The sequence below is a fragment of the Oryctolagus cuniculus genome, chromosome 2, assembly GCF_051225735.1.
Source record: "Oryctolagus cuniculus isolate XC-2025 breed Fujian yellow rabbit chromosome 2, ASM5122573v1, whole genome shotgun sequence".
NCBI classification, from domain to species: domain Eukaryota; kingdom Metazoa; phylum Chordata; class Mammalia; order Lagomorpha; family Leporidae; genus Oryctolagus; species Oryctolagus cuniculus.
Genome location: NC_142868.1, coordinates 42,885,624 through 42,913,623, shown reverse-complemented (window position 1 = coordinate 42,913,623; position 28,000 = coordinate 42,885,624). Strand labels below are relative to the sequence as shown.

At 47.1% G+C, this 28,000-nt stretch overlaps 1 protein-coding gene across 2 annotated transcripts; it reads left to right on the top strand.

The window, feature by feature from the left end:
• Window positions 1-189: 189 nt before the first annotated feature.
• Window positions 190-28,000, top strand: FDFT1 (farnesyl-diphosphate farnesyltransferase 1). Of its 2 annotated transcripts, XM_002709437.6 has the most exons (8): window positions 190-346; window positions 7,852-7,949; window positions 9,080-9,263; window positions 16,525-16,653; window positions 19,406-19,597; window positions 23,544-23,720; window positions 25,447-25,599; window positions 27,134-28,000. In XM_002709437.6, exons 1-8 carry the CDS (start codon window positions 248-250, stop codon window positions 27,353-27,355), a joined length of 1,254 nt encoding a protein of 417 aa, XP_002709483.1. In that variant the 5' UTR covers window positions 190-247; the 3' UTR covers window positions 27,356-28,000. The 2 variants fall into 2 exon arrangements, with proteins under 2 accessions (XP_002709483.1, XP_008247080.1); XM_008248858.5 differs by lacking the exon at window positions 190-346 and having other exon boundaries at window positions 7,411-7,949.

The window sequence follows — 28,000 nt, the reverse complement described above, 5'->3', positions numbered from 1 at the left end:
GGTGCGAGCAGCCCTGGCCAATCAGCGCCCGTCAGCTCACTCCGCGAGCCCGGGGATAGCGGCGCGAGCGCCCGAGGTCCGTTGAAGAGGGCGGGAAGCAGGCGGGACGCTGTGGCGCGGGCCCGCCTCCGCGCCCGCCCCGCCCCGCCCGCCGCATCGCCTCAGCCTCGAGGTTGGCCGAGTGCTGGCGGCTAAGAGCCGGAGGTCCCCGAGAGAGCCGGCCGCCGAGCCCCGGCCCGACGCCAGCATGGAGTTCTTGAAGTGCCTGAGCCACCCGGAGGAGTTCTACAACCTGCTGCGCTTCCGGTTGGGGGGCAGACGCAAGGTGATACCCAAGATGGACCAGGTGGGCCGAGCATCCTCGCCTCTCCGCCTGGCGGGAGGCTACGCGCGGCGGCGGCGGCTGCTGCCTGGTCCCCGGGGAGGGGCGCCTCCGCCAGGCTCCCCGGTCCTTAGCCCAGCGGCGCTCCGGGGTGGACCTTGCCCTCCCGACGGTCCCCCGCCCGCCCTCCAGGTGTTCCGGGCGTCGTGCGTCAGCGCTCGCCCTCCGTGAACCTTGGTGTTTGTGAGCGCTGGGGTCGAGGTGACACGGACAGGTGAAGCTGGGGGCATTTTGGGTGAACATAAGGAACTGTGCATGTGTTACCCCGTGAACACCTCCTCGGAATGAAACCTTACTTCTTCCAGTTTTCGGTAAAGCCACCTTCTACAGCTGGCTACCCCAGCTTCCTGCAGGCCACAGCCGCTCCTGTGTCTGAGTGCTTGTTCTTATCTCTAGGTCAGGCGATTGGCCGCCTGAAGACCAGAACTTCATTTTATTGATCTCTCATCTGCCTCCTGCCCCTACCCTTCATTGAATGAATGATTACAAATGTTTTTGTCCCAATAGGAAGATTATTTTTACTTGATGATTCTTACCCTTCCCCCATAGAAATGTCACAGGTACTGCACTTTGCTTAAATGCACTCCTAATCTGTTTTCTTTATTAAAGCACTTTAATTTTCCCCTTTATCTCATAGCTAAGAATCCTCATGCTTTAAGGTCTAGCTCATTCAGCAGACACTCACTGAACACCTGTTCCCCTGTTAGGTTCTACTTTGGGTGCAAGGTGGTAGAAAGGTGCCTTTAGACAAATGAGACCCTCAGAGAACTCCCCACCCTGTCAGGGCACTAAGATGTTATGAGGTTGTTCGCCGAAAACCTAGAAGGCAGCATCCTGAGACAGCCCTGCTTCCCCTCTGTCCCTCGCATGGTCTGATGTTGGTTATTGGTGCTTTGGTTTTATATTCCCAAAGTCCTTGTCAGATTAAAGATTTTACACTTGTTTCTGGATTCTAAGCTGTTTGCAGACAGGAGCCTTTTTTGATGCGATGTGTCTGTTGTGACCCAACACGATAGCTTGTCAATGCATGTAAAGATGAATTAATGAACTAAGGCTGGGTGCCCTGCCTCAAGAAGCTAATAGCCCTTTAAGCAAGATAAACTTCGGTAGAGGTAGCAGAAGACAGTAAATGCCATAGGAAATGCACAGGAGGAGGAATTCACTGCTGGCTAGGATGGGAATGTCATCAAGAAATACAGACTTAAATTATGTTTAATTGCTGAATAAAAATTTGTCTAACCAGAGATTCTTATTATGATTTCTAACTTAGGGCACTCTTGAGATTACTTCAGATACAGATTGAGAATATTTAATCCAAAAACCAGATATCCAAAATGCACCAAAATTCAAAACTTTTAAAGTACAAGCTTGAAGCCGAAAGTGGAAAATTCCGCACCTGACCTCATGTGACAGGCCACCGTCAAAATGCAGGTGCATTACAGATACCAGATAAAATTACCTTCAGACTATGTGCATTAGGTGTATATTCAACAAATGAATTTCCTGTTTAGCTTGGGTCTGGTCTACAAGACTTACAGAAATATTCTGAGTCTGAGAGCCAAACACTTCTGCTGCCAGGCATCTCAGATAAGGGATATTCAACCTGGATTTGTTATTGTACATTCATACGTTTGTTTTTAAGTCTTTAAATTTGTTTTCATTTTATTTGAAAGACAGAGAGACAGAGACCTTCCATCCTTTAGTTTGTTCCCCAGATGCCGGAACAGCTGAGGCTAGGCCAGGCGTCAGCCAGGTGGCAAGGACCCAAGTACTTGAGCCATCACCTGCTGCCTCCCAGGATCAGCAGCTGCGCCAAACGCCTGCCCCACATTTGTGTGTGTTGTAGGGAGGAGAGCAGTGTCGACTCTTGCCAAATTCTTCCATGGGATCTGTGACCTGAACAAATAGTGCTTTCCAACCTAGGGTGTGCAGTTTGCTAAACACCAAAAGTGACAGGTAGTTCACTGCCTCTGGAGATGGCCCACTTAGTTTCCAGATGGTTCTGGTATTTAGAAATGCTACTGTAGAGTGAATTGTACGTCCACGCTTTGTTCTTCCAAAACCAGAGAATCTAATCCTTGTTTTGTAATATAGCACTTGAAGTATGTATGAGAACTCTCATATTCTCTTTTAAGAATCCTGATGTGCAAATCTAATGTTCTGTGCTCTTCCTCTATTCATTGTGTGTCACTCTTGCCTGAATGACCTGCTCGCTCGCTCTCTTAAAGTACAGAATTGCAGTATTTTAGGTGTGGTCTGGCCACTTTAGACTACTTCTTTTCTTATAGATGTTGTGTTCATTCTAATTATTACAGCTTAAAATTCCTTTAACTTGGGGCTGGCATTGGAGAGAGGCTGCCTATGATGCTGTCATCCCATATGGGTATTGGTTTGAAGATTTATTTATTTATTTGAAATTCAGAGTTACACAGAGAGAGAAGGAGAGGCCGAGAGACAGGTCTTCTATCCGCTGGTTCACTCTCCAATTGGCCAAAATGGCTGGAGCTGCGCTGATCTGAAGCCAGGAGCCAGGAGCTTCTTCCGGGTCTCCGATGCGGGTACAGGGGCCCAAGGATGTGGGCCATCTTCTACTGCTTTCCCAGGCCATAGCAGAGAGCTGGATCAGAAGTGGAGCAGCCGAGACTCAAATTGGTGCCCATATGATTTGCTGGCACTGCAGGCAGCGGCTTTACCTGCTATGCCACAGCACCGGCCCCCCCCAGCTGCTCCACTTCTGATCCGGCTCTCTGCTGATGGCCTGGGAAAAGCAACAGAAGCTGGCACAAGTATTTGGGCCCCTGCTACCTGCATGGGAGACCTGGAAGAGGCTTCTGGCTCCTGGCTTCACCCAGGCTCGGCCTTGGCCATTGTGGCCATCTGGGGAATGAACAAGCAGATGGAAGATCTCTGTTTCTGTCTCTCTCTGTGTCTCTCTGTAACTTTGATTTTCAAATGGATGAGTAAATCTTAAAAAAACACAAAGATTACTTAAGCTTAAAAATGCACTTATGATTATAAAATATTTGAAGTAAATAGCAAAGTTCTGAAAATGTTGTAAGCCACTTGGGCCATCCGTGAGATTAAATGCCAACTTTTTGCCATATTTTTTCATCTTTTTTGTTAAAATATAAAATGCCCAAGTACAACTAAAGCCATTTTCCCCATTTCAAACCCTCCTCTGCTCTCCCATATCGGTGTTCATTGACATTTCAAGCAGAATTGTGGTCATTTCAGATCCCTAATTGCCCCTCTTCCGCCTCTAGTTTCCTAGGATGGTGCCCTGCTGAAAGACTTTTTATTTCTTTATTCATGTGTTTTAAAGTTATTTATTTGAAATGCAGGCAGAGTGATAGGAAGAGAGGGAGAGAGCAAGAGAGTAAGAGAGAGAGATACCTTCCATCTGTTGGTTCATTCCCCCAGATGACTGCAAGAGCTGGGAACTCCATCCAGGTCTCCCATATGTGGCAGGGCCATTAGCTGCCTTCTGAGACTCATTAATAGAAAGCTGGATCAGAAGTGACACAGGCAGGACTTGAACTGGCAGGTACTTCAATGTCAGATGTTAGTGTCCTCAGTGTTTAAGCACCTTCCACAATGCCAGCCCCTTAAAGGTTTTTTAAACCTGGGACTTTACCTTTCAGGCAGAGAGTATCATAATAATAATGGCTAAGATTTATTGAACTTGTACTGTGTGCTAGGCAGTATTTTAAATACCTCACATCTATTATTATTTAAACCTCCAGTGATCCTATGAGGAAGCTGGAGTTGTTTTTTCTAAGTTACAGATGAGGACACAGGCACAGAGGTTAATTGCCCAGGACCTAATGGCTTTTAAGTGGCAGAACCTGGCTTTAACCCTTGCACTCCAACTATAGAGCTCACTCTCTTTACCCTGCTTTGCTTCTAATTTTTTTTAAAGATTTATTCATTTTATTTGAAACTCGGAGTTACACAGAGAGAGAGGGAGAGAGACCGGTCTTCCATCTGCTGGTTCACTCCCCAATTGGCCTTAATGGCTGGAGCCGCGCAGATGCGAAGCCAGGAGCCAGGAGCTTCTTCCCGGTCTCTCATGTGGGTGCAGGGGCGCAAGGGCTTGGGCCATCTTCTATTGCTTTCCCAGGCCATAGGCAGGGAGCTGGATTGGAAGTGGAGCAGCCAGAACTTGAACCGGCTCTCATATGGGATGCCAGCACTGCAGGTAGTGGCTTTACCCGCTACACCACAGCGCCGGCTCCTGCCTATAATTAAGACGGTGCACTACAAAGAGACATTAAGCAGCAGATTGCCCAGCCCAGCTGAGAGTTGGACACACTTTCATGTGCTGGACATAGAGAGGAAAATGCTTGCCCCCACAGTCTAATGGGGAGCAGAAGTGCAAAAGTTCAAAGAGCCTAGGAACTGTCATGCAATACCAAGTACTTTTTTTTTTTTTTAAGATTTATTTTATTTATTTGAGAGGCAGAGTTACAGAGAGAGATCTTCCGTCTGCTGGTTCACTCCCCAAATGGCTGCAGTGGCCAGAGCTGAGCTGATCAGGAGCCAGGAGCTTCTTCTGGTCTCCCACATGGGTTCAGAGCCCAAGCACTTGGGCTCTCTTCTGCTGCTTTCCCAGGCACATTAGCAGAGAGCTGTATCAGAAGAGGAGCAGCCAGGACTAGAACCAGCACCTATATGGGATGCCAGCACTAGCAGGAGGCAGCTTTACCATGCCACAGCGCTGGCCCCATCTTTTTTTTTTTTTTTTTAATTTATCTATTTCAAATAGATAAATTTCAAAGTTAAAATATCTATTTGAAATAGATACATTTCAGAGTTACAGAGAGAGGAGAGGTCTTCCTCCACCAATCCACTCCTTAAATGGCTGCAATGGCTGGAACTAAGCCCATCTGAAGCCAGGAGTCCAGAGCCGCTTCTGGGTCTCCCATGTCAGTGCAGGGACCCAAGGGTTTAGGCCATCCTCCACTGCCCTCCCAGGCACACCAGAAGGGAGTTGAATCAGAAGTGGAATAACTGGGACTTGAACCGGCACCCACGTGGGATGTTGGCGCTGCAGGCGGTGGCCTTACCTGGTACGCCACAGCACCGGCCCCAGGCTGGTTTTCTTTTAAAGACTGTAGCTTTTCACGTCCACTGTGACTGTATCTTTGTGCTTATTGACCTTAGCTCAAAAATCATTAATTGTAGCTGAGGATGGAAACTTGGCAGAGCAGTGAAAGGAATCCCTGTGGTCTGATAGCTGTCAGGTTGTGGGAAGAGCTGGCCTGGAGCTAGGTAAAGAACTTTCAAACTTCTTCTTATACCATAAAATTTTGCCTCTGCACAGTTTGGGAGGGAAGGAGTTAGTGAACTGTTTTTGCCTTTTTTTTTTTTTTTTTAAGATTTAATATTTACTTATCTTGAAAGAAAAGCAGAGTTACAGAGAGAGCAGGAGAGAGAGAAAGAGAACAAGAGAGATCTGTCTGCTGGTTCACTCTTCAGATGGCCACAACAGCCAAGACTGGGCCAGGCCAAAGCCAGGAGCTTCATCCAGGTCTCCCACGTGGGTGCAGGGACCCAGGGACTTGGGCCATCTGCTGCTGCTTTCCCAGGCGCATGAGGAGGGAGCTGGAAAGGAAGCAGACCATTCAGGACTTACGGGATGACGGTGACGCAGGTGGCCTAACCTGCTGCGCCACAGCGCTGGCCCCTGGTAGACTATTTTAAATACTCTGCATTTTATTCATCAAGCCTTCACTGAATGCTTTTGTGTGCCAGACCTTGTGCTGTACTAAAATACAGTACCCAGTAAATATTAACTTTTACTAACAATTGTTTATTGGGAATGGCAGTAAAATGAAATTATCAACATTATGTGACATTTTTTTAAAAAGAAAAAGCTTTACTCTGTTTGACAAAATAACATATATCAGTGATAGGAAATTTTTGGAAATGTACATAAGGAAAATCTTAGTACACTTGGACCCCACCAGGGTTCTCTTAACATTCCAGTGTGACTTTATGCGATTCTTACCAGTAGATAAGCTGTCGTAACTCTTCTGTTATATATTGTAAATGTTTCCCATGTCTCTCTTAAGAACAAGGTAGGGCCTGGGAAGGCAGTGGAGATGACCCCAGAACTTGGGCCTCTGCCACTCATGTGGGAGACCCTGATGGAGCTCCTTGACCCAGCCCAGGCTGTTGTGGCTGTTAGGGGAGTGAATCAGCAGATGGAATCTCTCTGTCTCTCTTTCTGTCGTTCCCTCTCTTTCTTGTTCTCACTCTGCTTTCAAACATATTTCTTTAACAGAAGGTGGGGAGACTTGTAGGGAGAGGAAGTGTATGGGAACTCCTGGTACTTTGTACTCAATCTGATTTTTTTAAAAAGCCTACATAACAAATTACACACACAGGAAAGGCGAGTCTTTCTGACTTTCTGATAGGCCTGCCTTCCGTCACCTCTGGAGAAGAGGGGTCCTTACTTGTTTTCTTTAGGGAAGAGTAAAGGTCAGGAAACGGCGCAGTACAGTTCACTGATTTCAAAGGGAAAGGCAAGAAGAAATCGTGGAAGGAGGAGCCCGCTTTCCAGAGGACAGTAGAGGCTTAGCAGGTGTTTAGGAAAAACGACAGCTGGGCAGTAGCAAAGCGGGAGGAGACTGCGCTCAATCCTACATCCCTCCAAGGGAAAATGGCAAGTTAGAGTGGCGCCCTGGGTGGAGGGGAAAGAGACCCCAGGGGTAAGGGGCGACTCTGGCCAATCTGCACCAAGGTGCGGGCCTGGTTGGAAGGGGATCCAGCCGTGGGGTCTGTGAGAGACTCTGTCAGAGGGAGGAAGTGGCCTGGGTTCCCTCAGCAGCCTGTGGATTCCAGGGAGAAGGGCAAGCCCCAGAGGAAGCGCCCTGGCGCTGGGGCTTTGGGACTGCTGGGGCGGGGGCGGGGCTGCGGGTGGCTGGGCCGAGGGGCGGGGGCGGAGCTGTTCGGGGCGGGGCTGCGGGGCGGGGCCGAGGGGCGGCCTCCACGTGTGGGGCTGCGCGGGGGGCGGGGCTGTGCTTGGGGAGAGGGGGAGGCGGGGGCGGGGCGGCCTCCACGTGTGGGGCGGGGCGCCCTCGGGGCTCGGCCTGCGCAGTGCTTTATTTGGGGGGAGGGAGAGTCCGTTGCGCCCCTCAGCGGGCGCCTCCCAGCTCTGCTGGGGTCTATGGAGGAAAAACTCGGCTGGCTCCAAGATTCCCATGGCCGCAGCCGCCTGCAGCACCAAGGCCATGTCCCTGTTCAAGCGCACCTTGGTGCTGAGCCCTGCTGCGGCGCCCAGGGGCCCGAGCGCCGGCGCCCCACCGCGGGGCTGCCCTTTGCCTCCGGCCGCCTGGCCCTCCAAGGACTGGCTGCGGGGAGAGGGCGTCTGCGGTAGGCTGCGGAGCCCGGCCGCCAGCCTCCTGCCCCCGTCCCACTCGTGCTCTTCCGCGCCGCCCACCGCCGTGTGTGTTGTCTGCCCTCAGGACTCGCTCAGCAGCAGCCTGAAAACTTGCTACAAGTATCTGAATCAGACCAGTCGCAGTTTCGCAGCTGTTATCGAGGCGCTGGATGGGGAAATGCGGTGAGTGGCAGATGCAGCAGTGTCTCCGACTTGGGGGAGGAAAGATTTTCCGTGGGCAGTTGAGTCATCGAAGCTACTTTGGGAGGGCTGCAGTCCCATTGCTCTTGGCTTTGCGAGAACGCGGCCCCGCCTGTGTGCAGGAAATGTTGGGGATTGGAAATGCCCATGTGTTTACTTTAGAATGCCCTTCCAGGCACCTGGCCATCTAATAGTGTCCCTGCGGGCCCAGCTCTTTCGGGGGGGGGGGGATGGTAATGTTTATTAACTTTTTTTAGTCCTGGCTGCTGAACCTGCCTGGGTAGGTCATGTATTTTTTTGGCTTCCCTTACTCTGCTTTGCGTTTCTGGCCTAGTGGGTTAATTCCTCTGAAGCTGCCTTTGTGCAGAGTATACACAACAGGCTACACCAGCTGCCTTTATGTGTGATATCTTTAACTGAGAAGAAGTTGTGTCTTGGGACTTCCTTTTCTATCTGCAGGTTATTAGTTTGGTCTAAACATTTGGTTTGTGTAGTTCTACATTAGTTAAATTAACTCATAGGGCTCATAGGGTTAATAACTCCATCTGGTAGTTTTTATTATTTTTTAAAATAGATTACAGAGGTCCATACACTCATTTAAGAAAATAAAACTAGTGTAAGTCTCATTAAGTATGAAGAGTCTAAGATATCTTTTCATAGTTCTGTAGAGCTAAGGTAAAGGCAGGTTTAGAAAGTGGCCTGTACATGGGGCTGGTGTTGAAGCACAGTGGGTTAAGCCGCGGCCTAGAACGCCAGTGTGGGCTCTGATCTGTGTCCCAGCTGCTCCACTTGTGATCCAGCTCCCTGCTAATTGCTTGGGAAAAGAAGTACAAGACGGTCCAAGTATTTGGGCCTCTGCATCCCCCGGGAGACCAGATGAAACTCCTGTCTTGGGCCTGGTCCTGCACTGACCATTGCAGCCACCTGGGGAGTGAACCCATGGATGGAAGATCTCTTTCTCTCTCCCTTTTTCTCTGTAACTCTGACTTTCAAAATAAATAGATCTTAAAAAAAAAAAAAAGAAAAGAAAATGGCCAGTACAAATTAGATGTTATTTTGAAGTTCATATCTTTGGATGTCCTTATGTATTAACAGTTCCTCTTTTTTTACAGCCATGCGGTATGCATATTTTATCTGGTTCTTCGGGCTCTGGACACCCTGGAAGATGACATGACCATCAGTGTGGAAAAGAAGATTCCACTGTTACACAACTTTCACTCTTTCCTTTATGAACCCGACTGGCGGTTTATGGAGAGCAAGGAGAAGGATCGACAAGTGCTGGAGGACTTCCCAACGGTAGTGGAATGATGAGTCTCTTGTGCCCACATTTGTGTTTGTACTTGGTAATGCAGTTGTCAGCCTGCATCCCAACGTAGTAACGGGTGGTTGGTGATACAGCCTCTCTATGCCTCCATTTCTTCATGTGTGAAACACCTACCTCATTGTATTGTTGTGAGGGGTAAGAGTTAATATAGGAAAAGTTCTTAGAACAGTGTTCACTACTATTTTTATTGCAGTATATTGTTTGGAAGTCCTGTGCATCTTCCTGTGGAAAAATGCATCCAAAGGTTGTGGGAGACGCCACACTCACCGTGGTAGCTCCCACACTCGCTGTGTGACGTGACTGAGTTCTGGAGCATCGTGAGCCTTGACATGGGCTTGCTGCTCCAGAGAAGTAGGCAGTGAGCTCTTCCCGCTGGAGTGAGGCTTGAGAAGCAGGCTGACGCGCTGCTGCTTAGAGCTGTCTGGACCTGGCACGTCCCTTCCCTGCTTTATGCTCGTGTCCTTATCTGTAGAGGTAGAACCCTGAGGATTGGATCATTTCCTACCTGTAACGTACTTAAAATAATGATAAAGCTTGGTACGTGCCAAGTGGTCTGTAAATATTAGCTATTTTGTCCATCTTGTTGGAGTAAAGTGAGCTGTAATTAAAACCTTGTGCTGTAGAGTCCCACACATTTATATGTGTGAGTATGCCCACTTTTCCAGAATTTTCATGTCTTATCACATAGATTGTAGATAGTCCATATATAATAAGTAAAAGTCTGATTTAACAAAGTCATATATTCCCGAATAGCCCAAAGAAGTCCATTTTATACCCATTTGCCAGAGTTTTGGGAGTGGGACAGTGCTTCTGTGACTTTACTGTTGAATCACAGCTGTGTGTGGTGTGTCTGAGCGGGAAGGAGCTGGAGGGACAGCGCAGAGTTTACCTATTCCAGAAGAATGTTTCAGAAAGACTCCTTCAGAGCAGGGCCTATTTCAGATTGCTGAGGTCACATCAGGTCACATCCGATCCAAAACAAAGGGTCTGTGAAGAAGATGAGAAGGGAGAGTTCTACCCGAGGGCAGGTACTCGTGGGTTAGTCCTCACGGAACACCTGAGGACCAGAGCATGGCTGTCTTCTCCCTGGAAACCTGTGACTGGCTCTGGAGGAGCCTTTGGACCCTGCTAGGGTGGATGAATTGCTGCCAGTAGTGGGCACGTGCCATTTATAGTAGATTTTCACTTAAACCAATACTTACCAAAGGCAACAACAGCCTCCCCAAACTTCTCTTTTTTTATTTTTTAAGATTTATTTATTTATTTTAAGGCAGAGTTACAGAGAGGCAGAGAGAGAGAGAGAGAAAGGGCTTCCATCTGCAGGTTCACTCCCCAGATGGCCACAATAGCCAGAGCTGTGCCAACCCAAAGCCAGTAGCTGCTTCTGGGTCTCCCATGTGAGTGCAGGGACCCAAGGACTTGGGCCATCTTCTACTGCTTTCCCAGGCCATAGCAGAGAGCTGGATTGGAAGAGAAGAAGCTGGGAGTTGAACTGGTGCCCATATGGGATGCTGGCACTACAGGTGGCGGCTTTACCTGCTATGCCACAGTGCCAGCCCCGCCAAACTCCTCTTGACCTGAGTAGATTCATAACAAATAATTAATGGTTATAGGATAAATGTGTTAGGTAATATCAAAAACAAGGCTAGGCTGGGCATTTGGCACAGAAGTTAAGGTCCTGCTTGGGGCATCCAGGCCCACCATGTGGGCATCCCATATCAAAGTACCTGAGTTTGAGTCCCAGCTCCTCCAATTCCATCTTCCTGCTAACGTGCAGCTGGGAGGCAGCAGGTGATAGGGAGATACCTGCCACCCACGTAGGAGAGACCTGGATTGAGTTCCTGGCTCCTGGCTTTAGCCTGGCCCAGCTTTTGCTGTTGCAGTCAATGGGGAATGAACCAGTGGATGGAAGATTTCTCTGTTTCTTTCTCTCTCAAATAAATAAGCAAAAAGTTTGTGGAAAATGAATTAAGGGCTAAGTTTTTTTAAAATTTATGTTAATTTTGGTTAATCTTAGCTAGTAAATTTTCAGCCAGTATTTCAGCATATTTATAAGTGCTTATTTGTAAGTGCCTTTACACATAGAGCATTCTAATGGAAAAATAATGTTTTATTCTAGAAGATATCAAATGTGAACATGAAATGTGTCTTTTCCGTTTGGGGTAGCAGCGCCCCCATGACCCTGAAAGCAGAGAACTGTTCCTAGGCAGAGTAAAGGGAGTGAAAGCCCAGGACAGCCAGCACTGTTGTGTTGCTATTCGCCTTTTATATCCTTAGGAATGTGATGTGTTTTGTGGGCATGTATAATTTTAAGATACCTGAGTTTGAGGTCCTTTTGGTCTGTGATTCAGCAGGAGACAGCAATAGGTAGAAATGGTCTTCTTAAGAAATGAGTGTGTGCGTGTGTTGGTGGGTGGTGTGGTTGCCTGGTGTTCTGCTACAGGTAGCTTCTGACCGGATCACAGGACAGAACAAGTAAGGGATTGAGAGTTTGACCTCGCTTCCATAGCTCTGTTCTGAGACTGAGGCAAGAGAGTTCCCTTACCCTATTTTATTATTATTTTTTTAAAGATTTATTTATTTTTTTTAAGATATATTTATTTACTTGAAAGTCAGAATTAGACACAGAGAGAGAAGGAGAGGCAGAGAGAGAGAGAGGGCTTCCATCGGATGGTTCACTCCCCAGTTGACCGCAACTGGCCAGAACTGCGCCGATCTGAAGCCAGGAGCCAGGAGCTTCTTCCGGGCTTCCCTTGCGGATGAGGGGCCCAAGCACTTGGGCCATCCTCCATCGCTTTCCCAGGCCTCAGCAGAGAGCTGGATCGGAAGTGGAGCAACCGGGACTAGAACCGTTGCCCATATGGGATGCCGGCGCTTCAGGCCAGGGCATTAACCCACTGTGCCACAGCGCCGGCCCCCTATTATTATTTTTTAAAGATTTATTTATTTGAAAGGCAGAGCTACAGAGAGAGAGAGAGAGAAAGAGATCGACCTTCCATCCACTGGTTCACTTCCCAGATGGCTGCAGTGCCCACAGCTAGACTGGTCTGAAGCCAGGAGCTTCATCCAGGTCTCCCACATGGGTGCAGGGGCCCAAGCACCAGGGCCTCCTCTGCTTCTTTGCCAGGAGCATTAGCAGGGAGCTGGATTAGAAGTGGAGCAGCCGGGACTCAAACCACCGCTTATATGGGATTCCAGTGTTGCTGGAGGCAGCTTTACCTGCTATGCCACAATACCACCACCTATTTTATTTTAATGATTGATTTATTTTATTTGATAGGTAGATTGACAGGGAGAGAGAGATAGCTTCCATCTGTTGGTTCACTCCCCAAATGCCACAACAGACAGGACTAACATAGGCTGAATTCAAGAACTGGAGCTGGGTCTTCCATGTAGATAATAACAACCCAGGTACCTGAGCTATCATCCTCTGGCTCCCAGGCTCATTCGTGGGAAGCTGGATTGGAAGTAGAAAGTAGCCAGGATTCACACCAGCACTCTGAAATGGAATGCTACCATCCCCTTCTCAACTATTGTTCTGGGTGTCTGGAACCCCCTGTCTCTGAGCCCATGCCCAAGGTCTGACTGTCTCCTTAAGTCCATCTCTTATCTAGAATGGAACATGCCACCAGTGGCTGTGTCTGGAGGCCTGAGGGGTGGCCAAGGGCTGTGTTTGGGAGGGTGGTGGATGAAACTGGTCCTACAGGCTAGAGCATCCTTACATGTGAATGTGAGGTCCCTCCCAGGGCTGGACAGAACTGGGGGTGGTAGGGAGGGGCACTGGGGATCTACAGTCTCTGCCCTGCTGCATTTTTGGAGCAAAACCCTGAGCACCAAGCATTTTAAATTCAAACCTGAACCATCCAGGTTGTCAGGAAGAGAGGTTTGTCAGGACAGGAAGGTAGAACATATTTGAATGAACACGTTTAATAGAAAATTTAAAAAATATTAGCAACATATGGTATGTGGGCCTCCATTTGCTCTGGTGTCCCAGACCCATAGAATTTAGGAATAAGCCTAGACAGAACAATCTGATCTAATCAAGTAACTACCTCCATGTACTGTCAGTCTGTGCCTTCAGATTGAACCTGAGGCTTTTTGCTATAGTGATCATTTGTTGATACCATTTCAAGTCAGGCTTTCTAGAACTCTCATTGTATACTATGGATCCAGTTAGAATATCATCATCCCGTGCCTCTGTGGAGTTGGTTCTAGGACCACATGATACTGAAATCTCTCCGGTATGAGGAGGTATGGTATTTACGCACTTCTGTAATTCAGTCCTCTCTAGATGACCCACCATACCTCATCCGGTGTAAATGCACATAAATTGTTGTTACATTATCTGGGGGAATGACCAGAAAAGCCTGTACTGTTCAGTATGGACACATTGTGTTTATTAAATGTGTTCAGTGTGCAGTTCATAGAATCTGAAGATACAGAGCCCATGCTTATGGAAGTCCACATATATTTCTTACCAGAATTTAGTGCAAGAAATAGTACGGTGTTTTTTGGTTTTGGTTTTGTTTTGTTTTAGTGTTTTAATTTCATTTTGTTTGAGAGACAGAGAGCTCTCATCCACTGGTTCACTCCCCACATGTCTGCAGTGGCTGGAGCTGAGCTGCGCTGAAGCTGGGAACCAGGAATGTCATCCAGGTCTCCCACATGAGTGGCAGTGACCCCGTTACTTGGGCCATCATTGTTGCCTTCTGGGGTCTGCATTGGCAGGAAGCTGGGGTCAGAAGCCAGAGCCTGGAATTGAACCCAGGCACTCTGATATGGAACACAGGCCTCTTAGCTGCTAGACTGAATTACTTTTAAACAGTGGCAATAATACATTTATTAATTTACTGTAAATCAGTTACTAAAAATATTTCATGATTCTTTTTTTTTCTATAATGTAGTTTCTTTTTTTTTTTTTCTTTTTTGACAGGTAGAATGGACAATGAGTGAGAGAGACAGAGAGAAAGGTCTTCCTTTTGCCATTGGTTCACCCTCCAATGGCCGTCGCGGCCGGCGCATCGCGCTGATCCGAAGGCAGGAGCCAGGTGTTTCTCCTGGTCTCCATGTGGGTGCAGGGCCCAAGCACTTGGGCCATCCTCCACTGCACTCCCGGACCACAGCAGAGAGCTGGACTGGAAGAGGGGCAACCGGGACAGAATCTGGCACCCTGATCAGGACTAGAACCCGGTGTGCCGGCGCCGCAAGGCAGAGGATTAGCCTATTGAGCCACGGCGCTGGCCCTATAATGTAGTTTCAATAGGCGAACTACCTAAAACATGATACGCTGTTACCTACATTTTTGTCAGATCACCTGTGAGATGCAGATCTTGCATTTAATCATTGGCATAATTAACTGCCTCTTTCAAGCTGGCCTTTTTTTTTTTTATAAATTAATGATTTCTTTTATTTTTTAAAATATTTGTTTATTTATTTGAAAGTCAGACTTACACAGAGAGAGAAGGAGAGGCAGAGAGAGAGAGAGAGAGAGAGAGAGAATCTTCCATCCGTTGGTTCACTCCCTAGTTGGCTGCAACAGCTGGAGCTGCACCCATCCAAAGCCAGGAGCTTCTTCCGGGTCTCCCACGTAGGTGCAGGCAGGAGCCCAAGGCCTTGGGCCATCTTTTACTGCTTTCCCAGGCCACAGCAGAGAGCTGGATTGGAAGAGGAGCAGCCGGGACTCGAACTGTCACCTATATGGGATACTGACACTGCAGGCAGCAGCTTTACTCACTATGCCACAGTGCTAGCCCCTCAAGCTGTTTTTAAAAAAGCAAATAAGCAAAAAACTCTTGAACATAGTAGGGATTTGATAACAGTGTTCTAAGATTTCTGATTGGGGAGTTTGCCTTCACAGGTGAACGGAAATGCCATGCTGTCCTTGCCCGTGACACAGGATCTGGCGTTTGTCCACTCTCCCTGTGGGCTCCTATCACACCGGTGCTTCCTTCATGAGCTCACAGGCACCAGGAAGTGGTCTGAGGCCCAAGGCACCGTGTCTAGTCTGGAGTGGAACCCACCTGGCACGAGGGGCTGGGGAGGGCACCCCTCTCACGGGAGAGCTTGTCGCTGGGCCTGGAGAATGCACAGAACCGGGCAGTGAGCCTGGAGTTGGCAAAGCACCCCTCTTCCCTTGGGTTCACTTTTTTCTTGCATATTTTTGTTTTCACATTTTGAACTGCATAATCATGTAATACATTTGAAAAAGTTATTGGAAGAGACAGCTCAAATTCAGAAATGAGAAAGTGTTTATTTTGAAGAGTTTGTTTTCCTGAGTCTAAGCTCCTCCTCCCACCCTCATTGGCCTTTTCATTTTATAAATAGAACTGGTCTGGCCGAGGATCTGTGTAAGGAAGGGTTCTGGGGGGAGTCGGAGTCGCCTACCTTCTGCGAGAGGTGCTAGTATTTTCCATCCACAGGAGGAATTTGCTTTTGGCCCTGGCTTGGAACAGCTGTTCTGGAAGGAGCAGGGGTCAGAGACTGATTTTATGGGTTTTGGGGGGTTAAACAGTGGATTAAATGACATCATTTTTATTAGTTTATTTTGTTAACCCATAAACATTTCTTTGAATTTAAACAAGATATTTCTGCAGTACCAATAAACTTAATAAACATTAAGACTGTTTTCTACATTAGAACATGGCTATGAAAAAAAAAATACCAGGCAGGATGCTTCGTATTGTGTGAGTTGCTTAAGGAAATAAAAAATATAACTTTACAGTGAGAGAGACACTCCAGCTTTAAGATACAATTGGGAAACTGACAATGGGAAGTGGCTGGCTGATCTCCTTGCTAGAATACGAGCTGCAAGGGTAGAAGTTTTCGTTTTCCCTGACGTCTCTCCCTAGTGCCTAGAACAAGGTTTGTTAGGTAGAAATGGCTTGATAGACGCTTGCACAAATGAATCTTTGCCATAACAAGGTTCACCTGAAGCAAGATGTTTGTTCTTCCTAAAATTCTTACACTTAATATCCAACTCTGTGTTGAAGTATCTTATTTATTATATATTGGAAAATGAATAGATAACGAGACTTTGAGTTTTATTTTGCATCTAGGAACATTAGCATTTCTGTTTGGTATTTATAGAATGCACAGAGCTTATTATTTAGCATGTAGAATGGTATGGTTGAGGTTGAGCACACAGATGAACTGTTGGGGAGCCATCAAGAGAGTTCTACCCTGCTCTGTGGTGTAGTCGTTCATACTTTCTGTTTTCTGTGATCTCCGTTTCAGATCTCCCTTGAGTTTAGGAATTTGGCTGAGAAGTATCAGAAAGTGATTGCCGACATTTGCCGGAGGATGGGGATGGGGATGGCAGAGTTTTTGGACAAGCACGTGACCTCTGAACAGGAGTGGGACAAGGTTAGTGACTGCAAAACAGTGTCTGAGCATGGGCCAAAACCCAGCAGTCCGCATCGTAGAGTGAAGAACAAGGAACAAGTCTGCTAGTTCCAGGTTTTCTAACTTGACAAGTCATCTGTTTGGGTTGAATGTCTCATCAGAAGCCCTTGATAGCGAATTAAAGTTTAATTCTCTGTCAACAAAATTTTTCACGCCCTCGAAAGTTTACTGTGAAGCAAGGCCGGAGTAGATTGGACTTGTCTGAAGATAGACATTAAGCTCATAATTGAAAAAATGCTTTCTGTTCTTTTCCATCACTGAGTATGTGTGTTTGTGTGTCTGCCTTAGTATCCGAGTCATTTCAAGTCCCATCTTAAGACTGTGTTTACGTCAGTACCGGGCTGGCCCTGTTTGTTTCTGAGACACAGATACCAGTTAAGCTCTTACATTGTGTGTCTGTTTCCTTGGAAACAAAGAACAGCTCATGAGAATCCAAAGGCATTGGCTTTGGGTTTTCGGTGTCTTACGCTGAAGGGTGAGTATCTCTAATATCCTACTTCTTCCTCTCTCATTGTCTCCTGACTGAAGTAAGACGCTTATAGATGCTTCCACGTTTCTTCGTGGCCTCCCCCCTCAGTTTGCGTGGTGGTTATTGTCATAACTCATTTTGGGGTATATCACAGAATACCAGAGAGGGCCATTTATGAAGAAAGATTTATTTCTCACAGCTCTGGGAGCTGGGAAGTCTCATATCGGGTTACCAGCGCCTGGGGCCTTCCTGCCACATCACTCTGTGGCGTGAAGGGCGGAGAGGCCCAGAGAGAACAAGAGTCACCTCCCAGGGGCTCTGCCTGGAGCACGTTGCATTGGGGATTGCGTTTCCAGCACACAGTTTTGTAGGCAGACATTCAGATTATAGAAGTTACAGGCAGACAGATGAAGGAATGAGCTGTAGGAGACCCACATACTTGTAGGTTTGAATTAGGGGTCTGGGGAACAGGCTCATTTATGTAGCCAAAAGGACACAATTGACTGTAGGGCCTAAGTAACAAAACTAAACATAAAAATACAAAGTAGGGGCAGAAATTTGCCCATTTTCCTTAAAATGGTGATTGTGAGACTCACACATCACCCCTATGGAAGCAGATTTTAAGTGTCTAGTGTTCATGTATGCTGAGTCTTCACCCGTGCCTGGGCTGGGATCTCAGAAGAGATGCTGCTACATTTTCATTGAGTCAGTGTAGATCAGATGTCCGGCCTCTTCGTTTTTTAAGCCTCAAAACTTGATGAAAACATCTTTGGAATTTCTGGCTTATGCTGCCCCAGTTAACAAGCCAGAAAATCCATCTAAAGTTGAAGTTCCCACTTTTGGCCCGGAACCAGCACTGGCTATCTGATAGTAACTTCCTTTTTTGTGGAACAGATCTATTCAGGAAACTTAATTCTATGTTGTTACAGTTCTGATCAGATAAAATTGAATATTTGAAGAACTTTTCCTCCTTCAACTTTGGAAAAAGATGGAAGTCTCCTTTCTGGGAGCACAAGATATTTCAAAAAGTTCAAGAAAAATTAAAAGATAGGTTTACTTTGGTGCAAAACATTTTTGAGGGGCCAGTGTTTGGCCTCGCAGTTGGGATAACCACGTGCCTTATGGGAATGTCCAGCTCTGCTCCTGACTCCTGCCTCGGGGGCAGCAGTGGTGGCTCGGGGGTTGGGTGTCCAGCTCCCAGCCTCTGCTGGGAGGCATTTGGAGAGTAAACCAGTGGACACAACCTCTCTGTCTCCATGTGTGTGTCTGTCTGTCTCTCTGCCTCCTGAATAAAGGGGAAAAACAATTGAAATGTGTGCATATGAGAGTTCTTCCAAAAATTCATTAAAAACACATGAAAAAAACTACATTGATTGCAAAAAATTTTTAAACCAAAATAAACTTATCTTTTAATTCCATATTCCATAAACTTCTTCAAGTACCCTCATATTTCTATCCAAGGAACTGTTATTTTAAAATACAGTTAAACAGTACTCTAGCTGTTCTAAATTTTTTTCCCAATAGTTCTTTTTAGTAGCTATCCACACCTGATTTCCTTCTAATTTCAGCAGATCTTCCCTTTTCCCAGACTCTTCCTCTCCTAGAACATGTCCGTGTTTCTACTCCAGGCAGTTTGTTACTCTTTGGTCTCTAACGTTTACCCTTGCTGAGGACCACTGTGGGTGTTTCCCTTCTTTATCCCTTCTTAGATTGCCTGACAGACATTCATTGTAGAAGAGCATTGCAGTAAGTTGTTTTAGAGTCCCTTTTTTAGGGGACCACAGTTCTGACAAACTGCTTTCATCGAAGACAGTTCTTTAACAATTAAGAATTACATTTACTAAAATCTTTGTTGAGAGCGGGAAAGTTTTACTGAAATTGATAAAGCCTAACTCTTAAGGTGGACTTAACCTCTGGCCTCTGATTTCCCGGATGGATGATCTGTGAAACTGTTAATCAGATGTTTGTGATGATGGAAAATACAGAGCACTTACAGCAGTGCCAGAGCCTCGCTGGGCTACCTTGTTCTCAGACGTCGAATTCTCGTTACCTGGAGACCAGTGTTGTTAAATTTTTGGTGCACAGTCCTTCCATGTGCATGTGTATGCTTGTATATTTGTGTGTTTTAATCAAAATGAGATCTTGAACATTCTGCTTGGAACCTGCCTTTTTGTAGCTAGTCATCTCTAATGTTTCCATTTTAGTAAATTTTTCTTTATTAATTTACTTTATAATCTTTTACAGTACTGTCACTATGTTGCCGGACTGGTGGGAATTGGCCTTTCCCGTCTTTTCTCTGCCTCAGAATTTGAAGACCCCTTAGTTGGAGAAGACATAGAGCGTGCTAACTCTATGGGCCTGTTTCTGCAAAAAACAAACATAATTCGTGATTATTTGGAAGACCAGAGGGAAGGAAGAGAGTTTTGGCCTCAAGAGGTAACAGATTCAGAGTATTTGGGGAAAAAAAAATTTTTAGACACACTCTGAAAACAAATCATTAAACTTTTGTAGTTGCAAGTGACAGAAATACAGGTCAAACTGCCTTAGGCACGTGAGTATAAAGTTAAGATTCAGTGTGCTTCAGGTAGTCGCTGGATCTCGGGTGTCAGTACAATCAGACATTCGTGACATCTGGCTCTTCTCCATATCCTTAGAAATACCCTTTACAGGAAACTGTTCGAGACATGTTTCCCTGGGTTCTACAAGCTGCTCTGGCAAACTAAACAGACCCAAGGAGGGGGTTGTGGAAATCCCAGCGTGCAGCCAGTCTGGTGTACAGGTGACAGCCTGCTGCCTGCAGTCTGTGGGCTGAGCCCTCAGCCTGTAGCATGTACTGCCATCTCCAGGCCAGAGAGTGCCAGAATGGAATGGAATTATGAAACAGTTGGCACCGGTGCTGTGGCTCAATAGGCTAATCCTCCGCCTGCGGCGCCTGTACACCGGGTTCTAGTCCTGATCAGGGTGCCGGATTCTGTCCCGGTTGCCCCTCTTCCAGTCCAGCTCTCTGCTGTGGTCCGGGAGTGCAGTGGAGGATGGCCCAAGTGCTTGGGCCCTGCACCCACATGGAGACCAGGAAAAACACCTATCTCCTGGCTTCAGATCAGCGCGGTGCGCCGGCTGCAGCAGCCATTGGAGGGGGAACCAATGGTAAAGGAAGACCTTTCTCTCTGTCTCTCTCTCATTGTCCACTCTGCCTGTCAAAAAAAAAAAAAAAGTTGGCATCCGCTGTGAGCTCCATATTGAGGAGTGAAATAAAAGTTGAGTAGAATAGAGAAGACCAACATGAAGACAATAGAGGTTCTAGATCATAGTGGGTGCAGGGCTTGGAATACAGGAGGAGATCTCAGCGAGGTGCCATATTGGTGCTGTACTGTCTAGTACAGCAGCCACGAGTCACATAGACTGCTGAGCCCTTGAAATGTGGCTGCTGCGACTGAGGCATTGAATTGGACTTCTGTTTGATTTTAGCTCATTTAAATGTACATAGCCAAATATACTCAGCTTGCACTGCACTGGACAGCGCAACTCCACACACTAACAACAGAACAGGACGCTCCATGGGATTAGGAAACTGAACTGTGATTTTTCTAAGGAGGCATGGTTCAGGGAAAATATAGGATCCAATGAAGTATTCTTGCCAGACCTGTCAATGAACAGGAAGAACAAAGGAAGAATGAAAATATGAAATGGCACTACAGGATACAACCAGCAAAATCCAGAATGGAAGAAATTTGTCAGGAAACAAAACCCTTTTCTTCAATAAATGGCCTGAAAAAAGGCAAGAGAGATTCTAGAGATTAAAAAAGACCTAAGAGATATCAAAATGCAATTTGTAAAGCTTGTTTAGATCTTTATTTGAATAAGACAAGTGTAAAAAAAAAGACCATGGAAAAATTTGAATTCTAGCTGTTTTAAGTATTTTTATTCTTAATGTTTAGGTGTGATAAATAATTATGTATTTAAGAAGGGGCCCTCCACTTTGGAAATATGTCATGACATTTATGGTTCAAATTATACAATCCATCAATCTGAGTAAGAATAGATAATTTTTTTGTTTGACAGGCAGAGTTAGTGAGAGAGAGAGAGAGAGAGAGAAAGAAAAGTCTTCCCTCTGTTGGTTCACCCCCCAAATGGCCGCTACAGCTGGCGCTGTGCCGATCCAAAGCCAGGAGCCAGGTGCTTCTCCTAGTCTCCCATGCAGGTGCCAGGGCCCAAGCACCTGGGCCATCCTCCACTGCACTCCCGGGCCACAGCAGAGAGCTGGACTGGAAGAGGAGCAACCGAGACTATATCCCGGTGCCCATATGGGCTGCTGGCGCTGCAGGCGGAGAATTAGCCAAGTGAGCCATGGCGCCGGTCCCAGAATAGATAAAAATTTGACCTTTAATAGAATCTCCTACTCCTTTTAGGCCTAGTCATTTTTAAAATATTTATTTATTTATTTATTTACTTGCTTTATTTTTTATTTGAAAGGCAGACAGACAAAGGGAGTGAGACATCTTCTGTCTACTGGTTTATTCCCCAAATGACCACAGCAGTTAGGTCTGGGTCAAGCTGAAGCCAGGAGTCAGGAACTCCATCCTGGTCTCTCAGATGGGTGGCAGGGGTCCAAGCACTTAGGCCATCTTTATTGCCTTCCCAGCACATCAGCAGGGAGCAGGGAAGTAGAATAGCCAGGACTTGAACCAGCACTCTAGTATGGGAAGCTGATGTCCCAAGCACCAGCTTAACCCACTTTGCCACAGTGCCATAGGCTTTTTTTTTTTCTTTGTAAGATTTATTTATTTGAAAGTTAGAGAGACATCGTCCATTCACTGGTTTACTCCCCAAATGACCACAAGAGCTGGGACTGTCAGTCTGAAGCCAGGAGGCAGGAACTCCATCTGAGGCTCCCGTGTGGTTGGCAGGAACTCAAGTACTTGAGCCATCATCCCCTGCCTTCCCAGGCACAGGGCAGGAAGCTGGATCAGAAGTGGAGTAATTAGCACTTGAACTGCATTCTGACAGGGGACGTGGGTGGGCATCCCAAGTGGCACTGCAGTGCCCGCCCTGTCCTTATTTATTTTGAGGAGTATGTAAGGTTGCAGTAAACATATTTTAAGAAGCTGAAGAATTACCTAAGAATAAAAGTAAGTTATTTGCTAGCTTCAGATAATCTTCTAAATAATATTTATTAAAAATCATAAGTTCGGTGGGACCGGCACCATGGCGCAATGGGTTAATCCTCCGCCTGCAGTGCCAGCCAGCATCCTATATGGGCTCTGGTTTTAGTCCCAGCTGCTCCTCTTCCAGTCCAGCTCTGCTGTGGCCTGAGAAAGCAGTAGAAAATGGCCCAAGTGCTTGGGCCTCTGCACCCACGTGGAGGACTTGGAGAAGCTCCTGGCTCCCCACTTTGGAATGGCGCAGCTCCATCCTTTGTGGCCATTTGGGGAGTAAATCAAAGGAGGGAAGACCTTTCTGTCTCTCCCTCTCACTGTCTGTGGCTTTACCTCTCAAATAAATAAAATCTTTTAAAAAATAAATTAAATTACATTTAAAAAATCATAAGATCGGCACTTATGGTGTAGCACTATGGTGTAGTGGGTAAAACCGCCACATGCAACCTGGCATCCCATATGGGTGCTGGTTTGTGTTCTGGCTGCTCTACTTCTGATCCAGCTCCCTGCTATGTACCTGGGAAGGCAGGGGTGACGGCCCAAGTACTTGAGTTCCTGCCACCCACATAGGAGCCTCGGATGGAGTTCCTGGCTCCTGGCTTCAGCCTGGCCCAGCCCTGGCCATTGGTGGCCATCTGGGGAGTGAACCAGCTGATGGAAGATTTAAAAAAAAAAATCATAGGATCAATCCCACCAGTCCAACTGAAAAAGTGTTGTGTTTTTTTTTGTTTTGTTTTTGTTTTTGTTTTTTTTTTCCAAGCAACTAAGATCCAGGGAGGTAATGTTAGAGTTTAAACCTGTTTGTTTTCCCGAAATGTGCTTGTTCAGTATTTTTACCAGAATGAATAGTGTAACGTTAATCATTAATTGTCTTGAGACCTGGCCGTCTTGGGAGGGTTTAATGTTTATCCCGTGGTACTGTTGTAGCTGCTTTTGTTTATAGCTGACGCCTCTTTAGTTTGAGGTCAGTAAAGCATTGTTTTGTGCATATTGCAATAATGGTCTCTAAGGACATTCCCATTAACTCACTCTTGCCTTGCAACAGGCCCCCAATGCCAGTAAATGGCTATGGCATCACAATGGACTTGCCCTTGGGGAAAGCTGAGTCAGTGGCAAAGGGAGATTTTACTGTATATCACAGTTCTTACTCATACATCCCTCAATATCATTTGTAAATGCACCCCAGGCACATGCTGACTTGCTGTTTAATCCTCCCCTCTGTCTAGGTTTGGAGCAGGTATGTTAAGAAGTTGGGGGATTTTGCTAAGCCAGAGAATATTGACTTGGCTGTGCAGTGCCTGAACGAACTCATAACCAATGCCCTGCACCACATCCCGGATGTCATCACCTACCTTTCAAGACTCAGAAATCAGAGTGTGTTTAACTTCTGTGCTATTCCGCAGGTATGCAGGGGGCTCCTCTTGGTGTGGATGGGAGGCAGGGGCTACAGGGAGCAGGGCGGTGGCGAGCGAGGGGCATGCAGATACCGCTCGGCTCTGCTGTATTCCAGGGGCATGAGTCCTTTAAAATGGCAATTTTCTTTTGCTTCGGATCCACGAGACTCCCTGTGTCTCCCAGCCAGTGTCATACCTCAGCCCGGAGGCTACGTCTGCTTGTTTTCAGAAGCTTCCTTCTGGATTTACTTTTCCTGCCAACTGTTCTGAACTAGCTAGACCGTTAGGGTGGATCAAGGGCTTCAACCTGTATCTATGGGGGTGCTGGGTGAAACTTGGGGAAGTTGTTACTGTTAAAACATCTTCCTTAAGCAGCTGTCCTTTTCCTAGACTTGGGATTCCAAAACCTGACGCTGCAGACCTGGCCCTGGTATTCTGGGAGCTTCTCCCAGGTGTCTTTATTGGGCACTTCAGTTATTTACTCAAATCAGTGAGGAAAGTAAGAGGACTTAACTGCTTTGGAAATGGGATTGTTCTTGTTCTGAGGGCCAACTTTGAATAGTGGCTGGAACGAAAATGTGTATCCCTGTCTTTTTTTTTTATTTTAAAGATTTATTTATTTATTTGCAAGGCAAAGTTACAGAGAGGCAGAGGCAGAGAGAGAGATCTTCCATCCACTGGTTCACTCCCCAAATGGCCGCAAAGGCCGGAGCTGGGCGGATCCGAAGCCAGTAGTTAGGAGCTTCTTCCAGGTCTCCCATGTGGATGCAGGGGTCCAAGGACTTGGGCCGTCCTCCACTGCTTTCCTAGGTCACAGCAGAGAGCTTTATTGGAAGTAGAGCAGCCAAGTCTCGAACCAGCGCCCATGTGAGATGCTGGCACTGTAGGTGGTGACTGTACCCGCTGTGCCACAGCACCAGCCCTATTTATCCCTGTCTTAGGTCTTCATTTATTCTTGAAATTTTTTCCTTTGAGGAAATCATCCCCCTTCTATTACCCTCCCATATTGTTTTCTTTATTTGAAAGGCAGGGAGACAAAAAAATCGTCCATCTATTCGTTCATTGCGCCAGATGCCCATGACAGCTGAAGCCAGGAGCCCAAAACCCAGTCCTTGCCTCCCACCTGGATGGCAGGGACCCAGCTACGTTAGCCATCACCTGCCTTCCAGGGTCCACATGAGCAGGAAGCTGGAGTTGGAAGTAGAGCTAGAACTCAAACTCTGGCACTCTGATAAGAGGTGCAGGTGTTAGAAGCAGTGTCTTAACTGCTATGCCAAACACTAACACCCCTCCCCCATTTTTAAATGTACAATGATTAAATTCATTGTAGGCAAAACCAACCAAAAATAGAAAACTCTTTCCTGATACTATTTTGAAATGTACATTTCAGATCTAATAACTGTGTACTCTGTCATGGGAAGTGTGTCATTTATTTGTATTTGTTTCTTCCACATAAAGTGGAACCTCTGGCTAAATCATTTCAGAATCATTTCAGACTGCAAAGACTGCTTGATTCTGTGTGTTGGTGAGAAGGGAGGAGTGGGACAAGGACAAATCTTGATGTACTTTGTCACTGGTGCGTTTTGATTACTGAAATCTTTGCTCTTTGGCTGTTGTTCACTTGCGGAGAGTTTTCTCAGGTTCATGACAGCTGCTTGCAGCACCCTTTCTAACTTTTATCCTGAAATGAAATGAATTTGGATTTTTCCCTCCTGTTTCTCCTTGTCACCCACAGGTAATGGCCATTGCTACTTTGGCTGCCTGTTATAATAATCAGCAGGTTTTCAAAGGGGTGGTGAAGATTCGGAAAGGGCAAGCCGTAACCCTCATGATGGATGCCACCAACATGCCAGCTGTCAAAGCTATCATCTACCAGTATATGGAAGAGGTGGGTTTTAGTCAGCTCCCTGGATACGGTGTAGCTACTTTTGTGATTTAAGTGTTATTATTTACACATACCATGTTTGGATGTTAGATGATGCCAACAGCTCCCAGGAGTCAGTGTCCTTACTAGGAAACAAATACGTGTACAGAAGCTGAGTTGATTGTTCAGAGCTACCCAGGTCCTGGGTCAGAGACCATCAGTGAAGCAAGGAATAGGCAGGCCAAAGGAGAATCGTGTTTTTGGAACTAGAAGATGATGCTATGGGCATCATAAGAGACCTTAGACTGACTACACCAGCCTGTGGCCAAGGAGGAGTATTGTGAGGGGATTTTTACTTTTTACTTTATTTTTCTATCACCGTTATTACACACAGAAGTTTTTGAAAGAAATTAGAAATGGTGGTTTATCCCCACTGCTTTTCTCTCTATTGCTGTCCTTTATAGCGTAATACTAGATATTAGACACCATTAGCATGTTCCTCTGGTGTATTCTTTAGGGAAGAGAGTAACAAGGATTAAGCTATGCCTGTTGTGGGGTGGTGGTGGAATACTTTGTATAATGAAAATTAGGGGTAAAAACTATTTTACAATGACCTGTCCAGTCTGTTCGCCTCAGTCCTGGCTCTGATTGTTGTTACTTGGCACCAGCAATCCTTGAGCTGGCTGGTTCAACCCAGTGAGCATTTATGGAGCGCCTGCTGTGTGCTAGACATAGTGCTAGACTGGAGCTCAAAAGGGGGAACAAAACAGGGCAGTGCAGCTGGGGGCGCAGACACAGCAGTTGTCTCTGTGAGAGGTTGGTCTGTCCAGGAGAGGCGCTCTTGGCCCTCTGCTGAGAGCTGGGGAATAGGTCAGTGCTGGCCAGGGGAAGAAGGGGTTGGGAGGAGCTGCCCAGAGAGGGAGTGGTGTGAGGGAAGAGAGGAACAGAGTTCACAGAGCCTTGCACAGGCAGGGCCACCACTGGCGCCGCGGGTGGAGTGGTCAGTGGGCGCCCAGCAGCCTGCGTCCCCGGCAGCCTGGGATCCCACGTGAAGGCACTTGGGCAAGAGGGAGCCACTGAGTTGTCGGGCAGGGCTTTTAGGTGTCTGTGACTGTGAAGACGGATGAGTGGATTTGGGTCAAGCTAACAGGTGGCCCAGCCGAGAGGCAGCAGGAAGGGCCCACCTTTGTCAGTAAGCGTAAGTATCAGGGGGAGATGGGCTCTGCGCACGTGTGGAGGCACAGGGCGCACTCCTGCCCCTGCATCTGGCCGTCAGCACACGCTGATCTGGTTTCCCTGAGCTGCTCTCACCCTGTCTTTCCTCTGCTCAGCTCACCATTTATTGAGCATCTACTGTGTGCCTGGCACTGGGGGGAGGGGTCGGAAAGAAGAGCAGCGTGGCACAGCTGCTGCTCCGGGGGTCTCTGCTTGCTGGCACGGCGGTCCAGGTGGGCCCCCGCCCTGTCAGGGCCTCAGTGGTGAAATAACGCGGAGAATGTTTGCAGAGGACCCGGTGCTCCGCGCAGAGCGCTGACTGTGTCTTCCTCTCCTCTGACAGATTTATCACAGAATCCCCAGCTCAGACCCATCCTCCGGGAAAACCAGGCAGATCATCTCCACCATCAGGACGCAGAACCTGCCCAACTGCCAGCTCATCTCCCGCAGCCACTACTCCCCCTTCTACCTGTCCTTCGTAATGCTCTTGGCTGCCCTGAGCTGGCAGTACCTGAGCACGCTGTCCCAGGTCACGGAGGACTATGTCCAGACCGGAGAACACTGATTGGAATGTGTGCAGAAGCTGCAGTTCACGAAATGGCCTCACCTGCGAGGATGATGTCGGCTTCTCTGTTACTTTTTTTCCTCCTACTTTCATCCCTGAAGGAGCTCAGGGTGCCTGAACCTCTAGAAGCCGTGAGGTGCAGTTGAGAAGTTACACACAAAAGGAAGGCCGCCTGGCCCCAGCGGCTCCCCGACGCGAGCCTGGCCTCATGGCTGCCACCGAGGCGAAGCAGCTGCATGGGCACGAGATTGGTGCAGAGTGCATCAGGCTGTGTTGAGGATTCAACGTACTGAATTGAAGCAACCTTCGAGTAGCTATCGTAGTCGAAAATGAAGTGGACTCTCTCTGTCCATTCCTGTTTTTCTCATCGCTTCGTTGCGTTTCCTTGTTTGAATGTGGTAGACCTGAATGTTGGTAGTTCGGGGTGATGCTTCTGTGCTTCCTTAGAAGGCAGACTCGTCTTCTGCATACGAAGGCTGGGAATAAAAATCTGGATGTCCTGGTACTGTTTTCTGATTTAAGGGGAGTTGGGCTTCAGGGAGAATCGGCAGGGATGCCTTTGGCCTCATTGTAGAGGTGTGGCCTCCAGCGAGGCTGGCGTCTTGGGGAGGAAGATTTTGTAATAAAGAATTTCCTTGTTCTGCA

Bases quoted from the DNA above. Each gene is read 5' to 3' on its own strand.
- FDFT1 (XM_008248858.5), top strand. From the start codon at position 7,588: ATGGCCGCAGCCGCCTGCAGCACCAAGGCCATGTCCCTGTTCAAGCGC. The intron at 9,264-16,524 runs GTAGTGGAATGA...TCTCCGTTTCAG, and splicing joins TGCTGGAGGACTTCCCAACG to ATCTCCCTTGAGTTTAGGAA. The intron at 19,598-23,543 runs GTAACAGATTCA...CCCTCTGTCTAG, and splicing joins GAGAGTTTTGGCCTCAAGAG to GTTTGGAGCAGGTATGTTAA.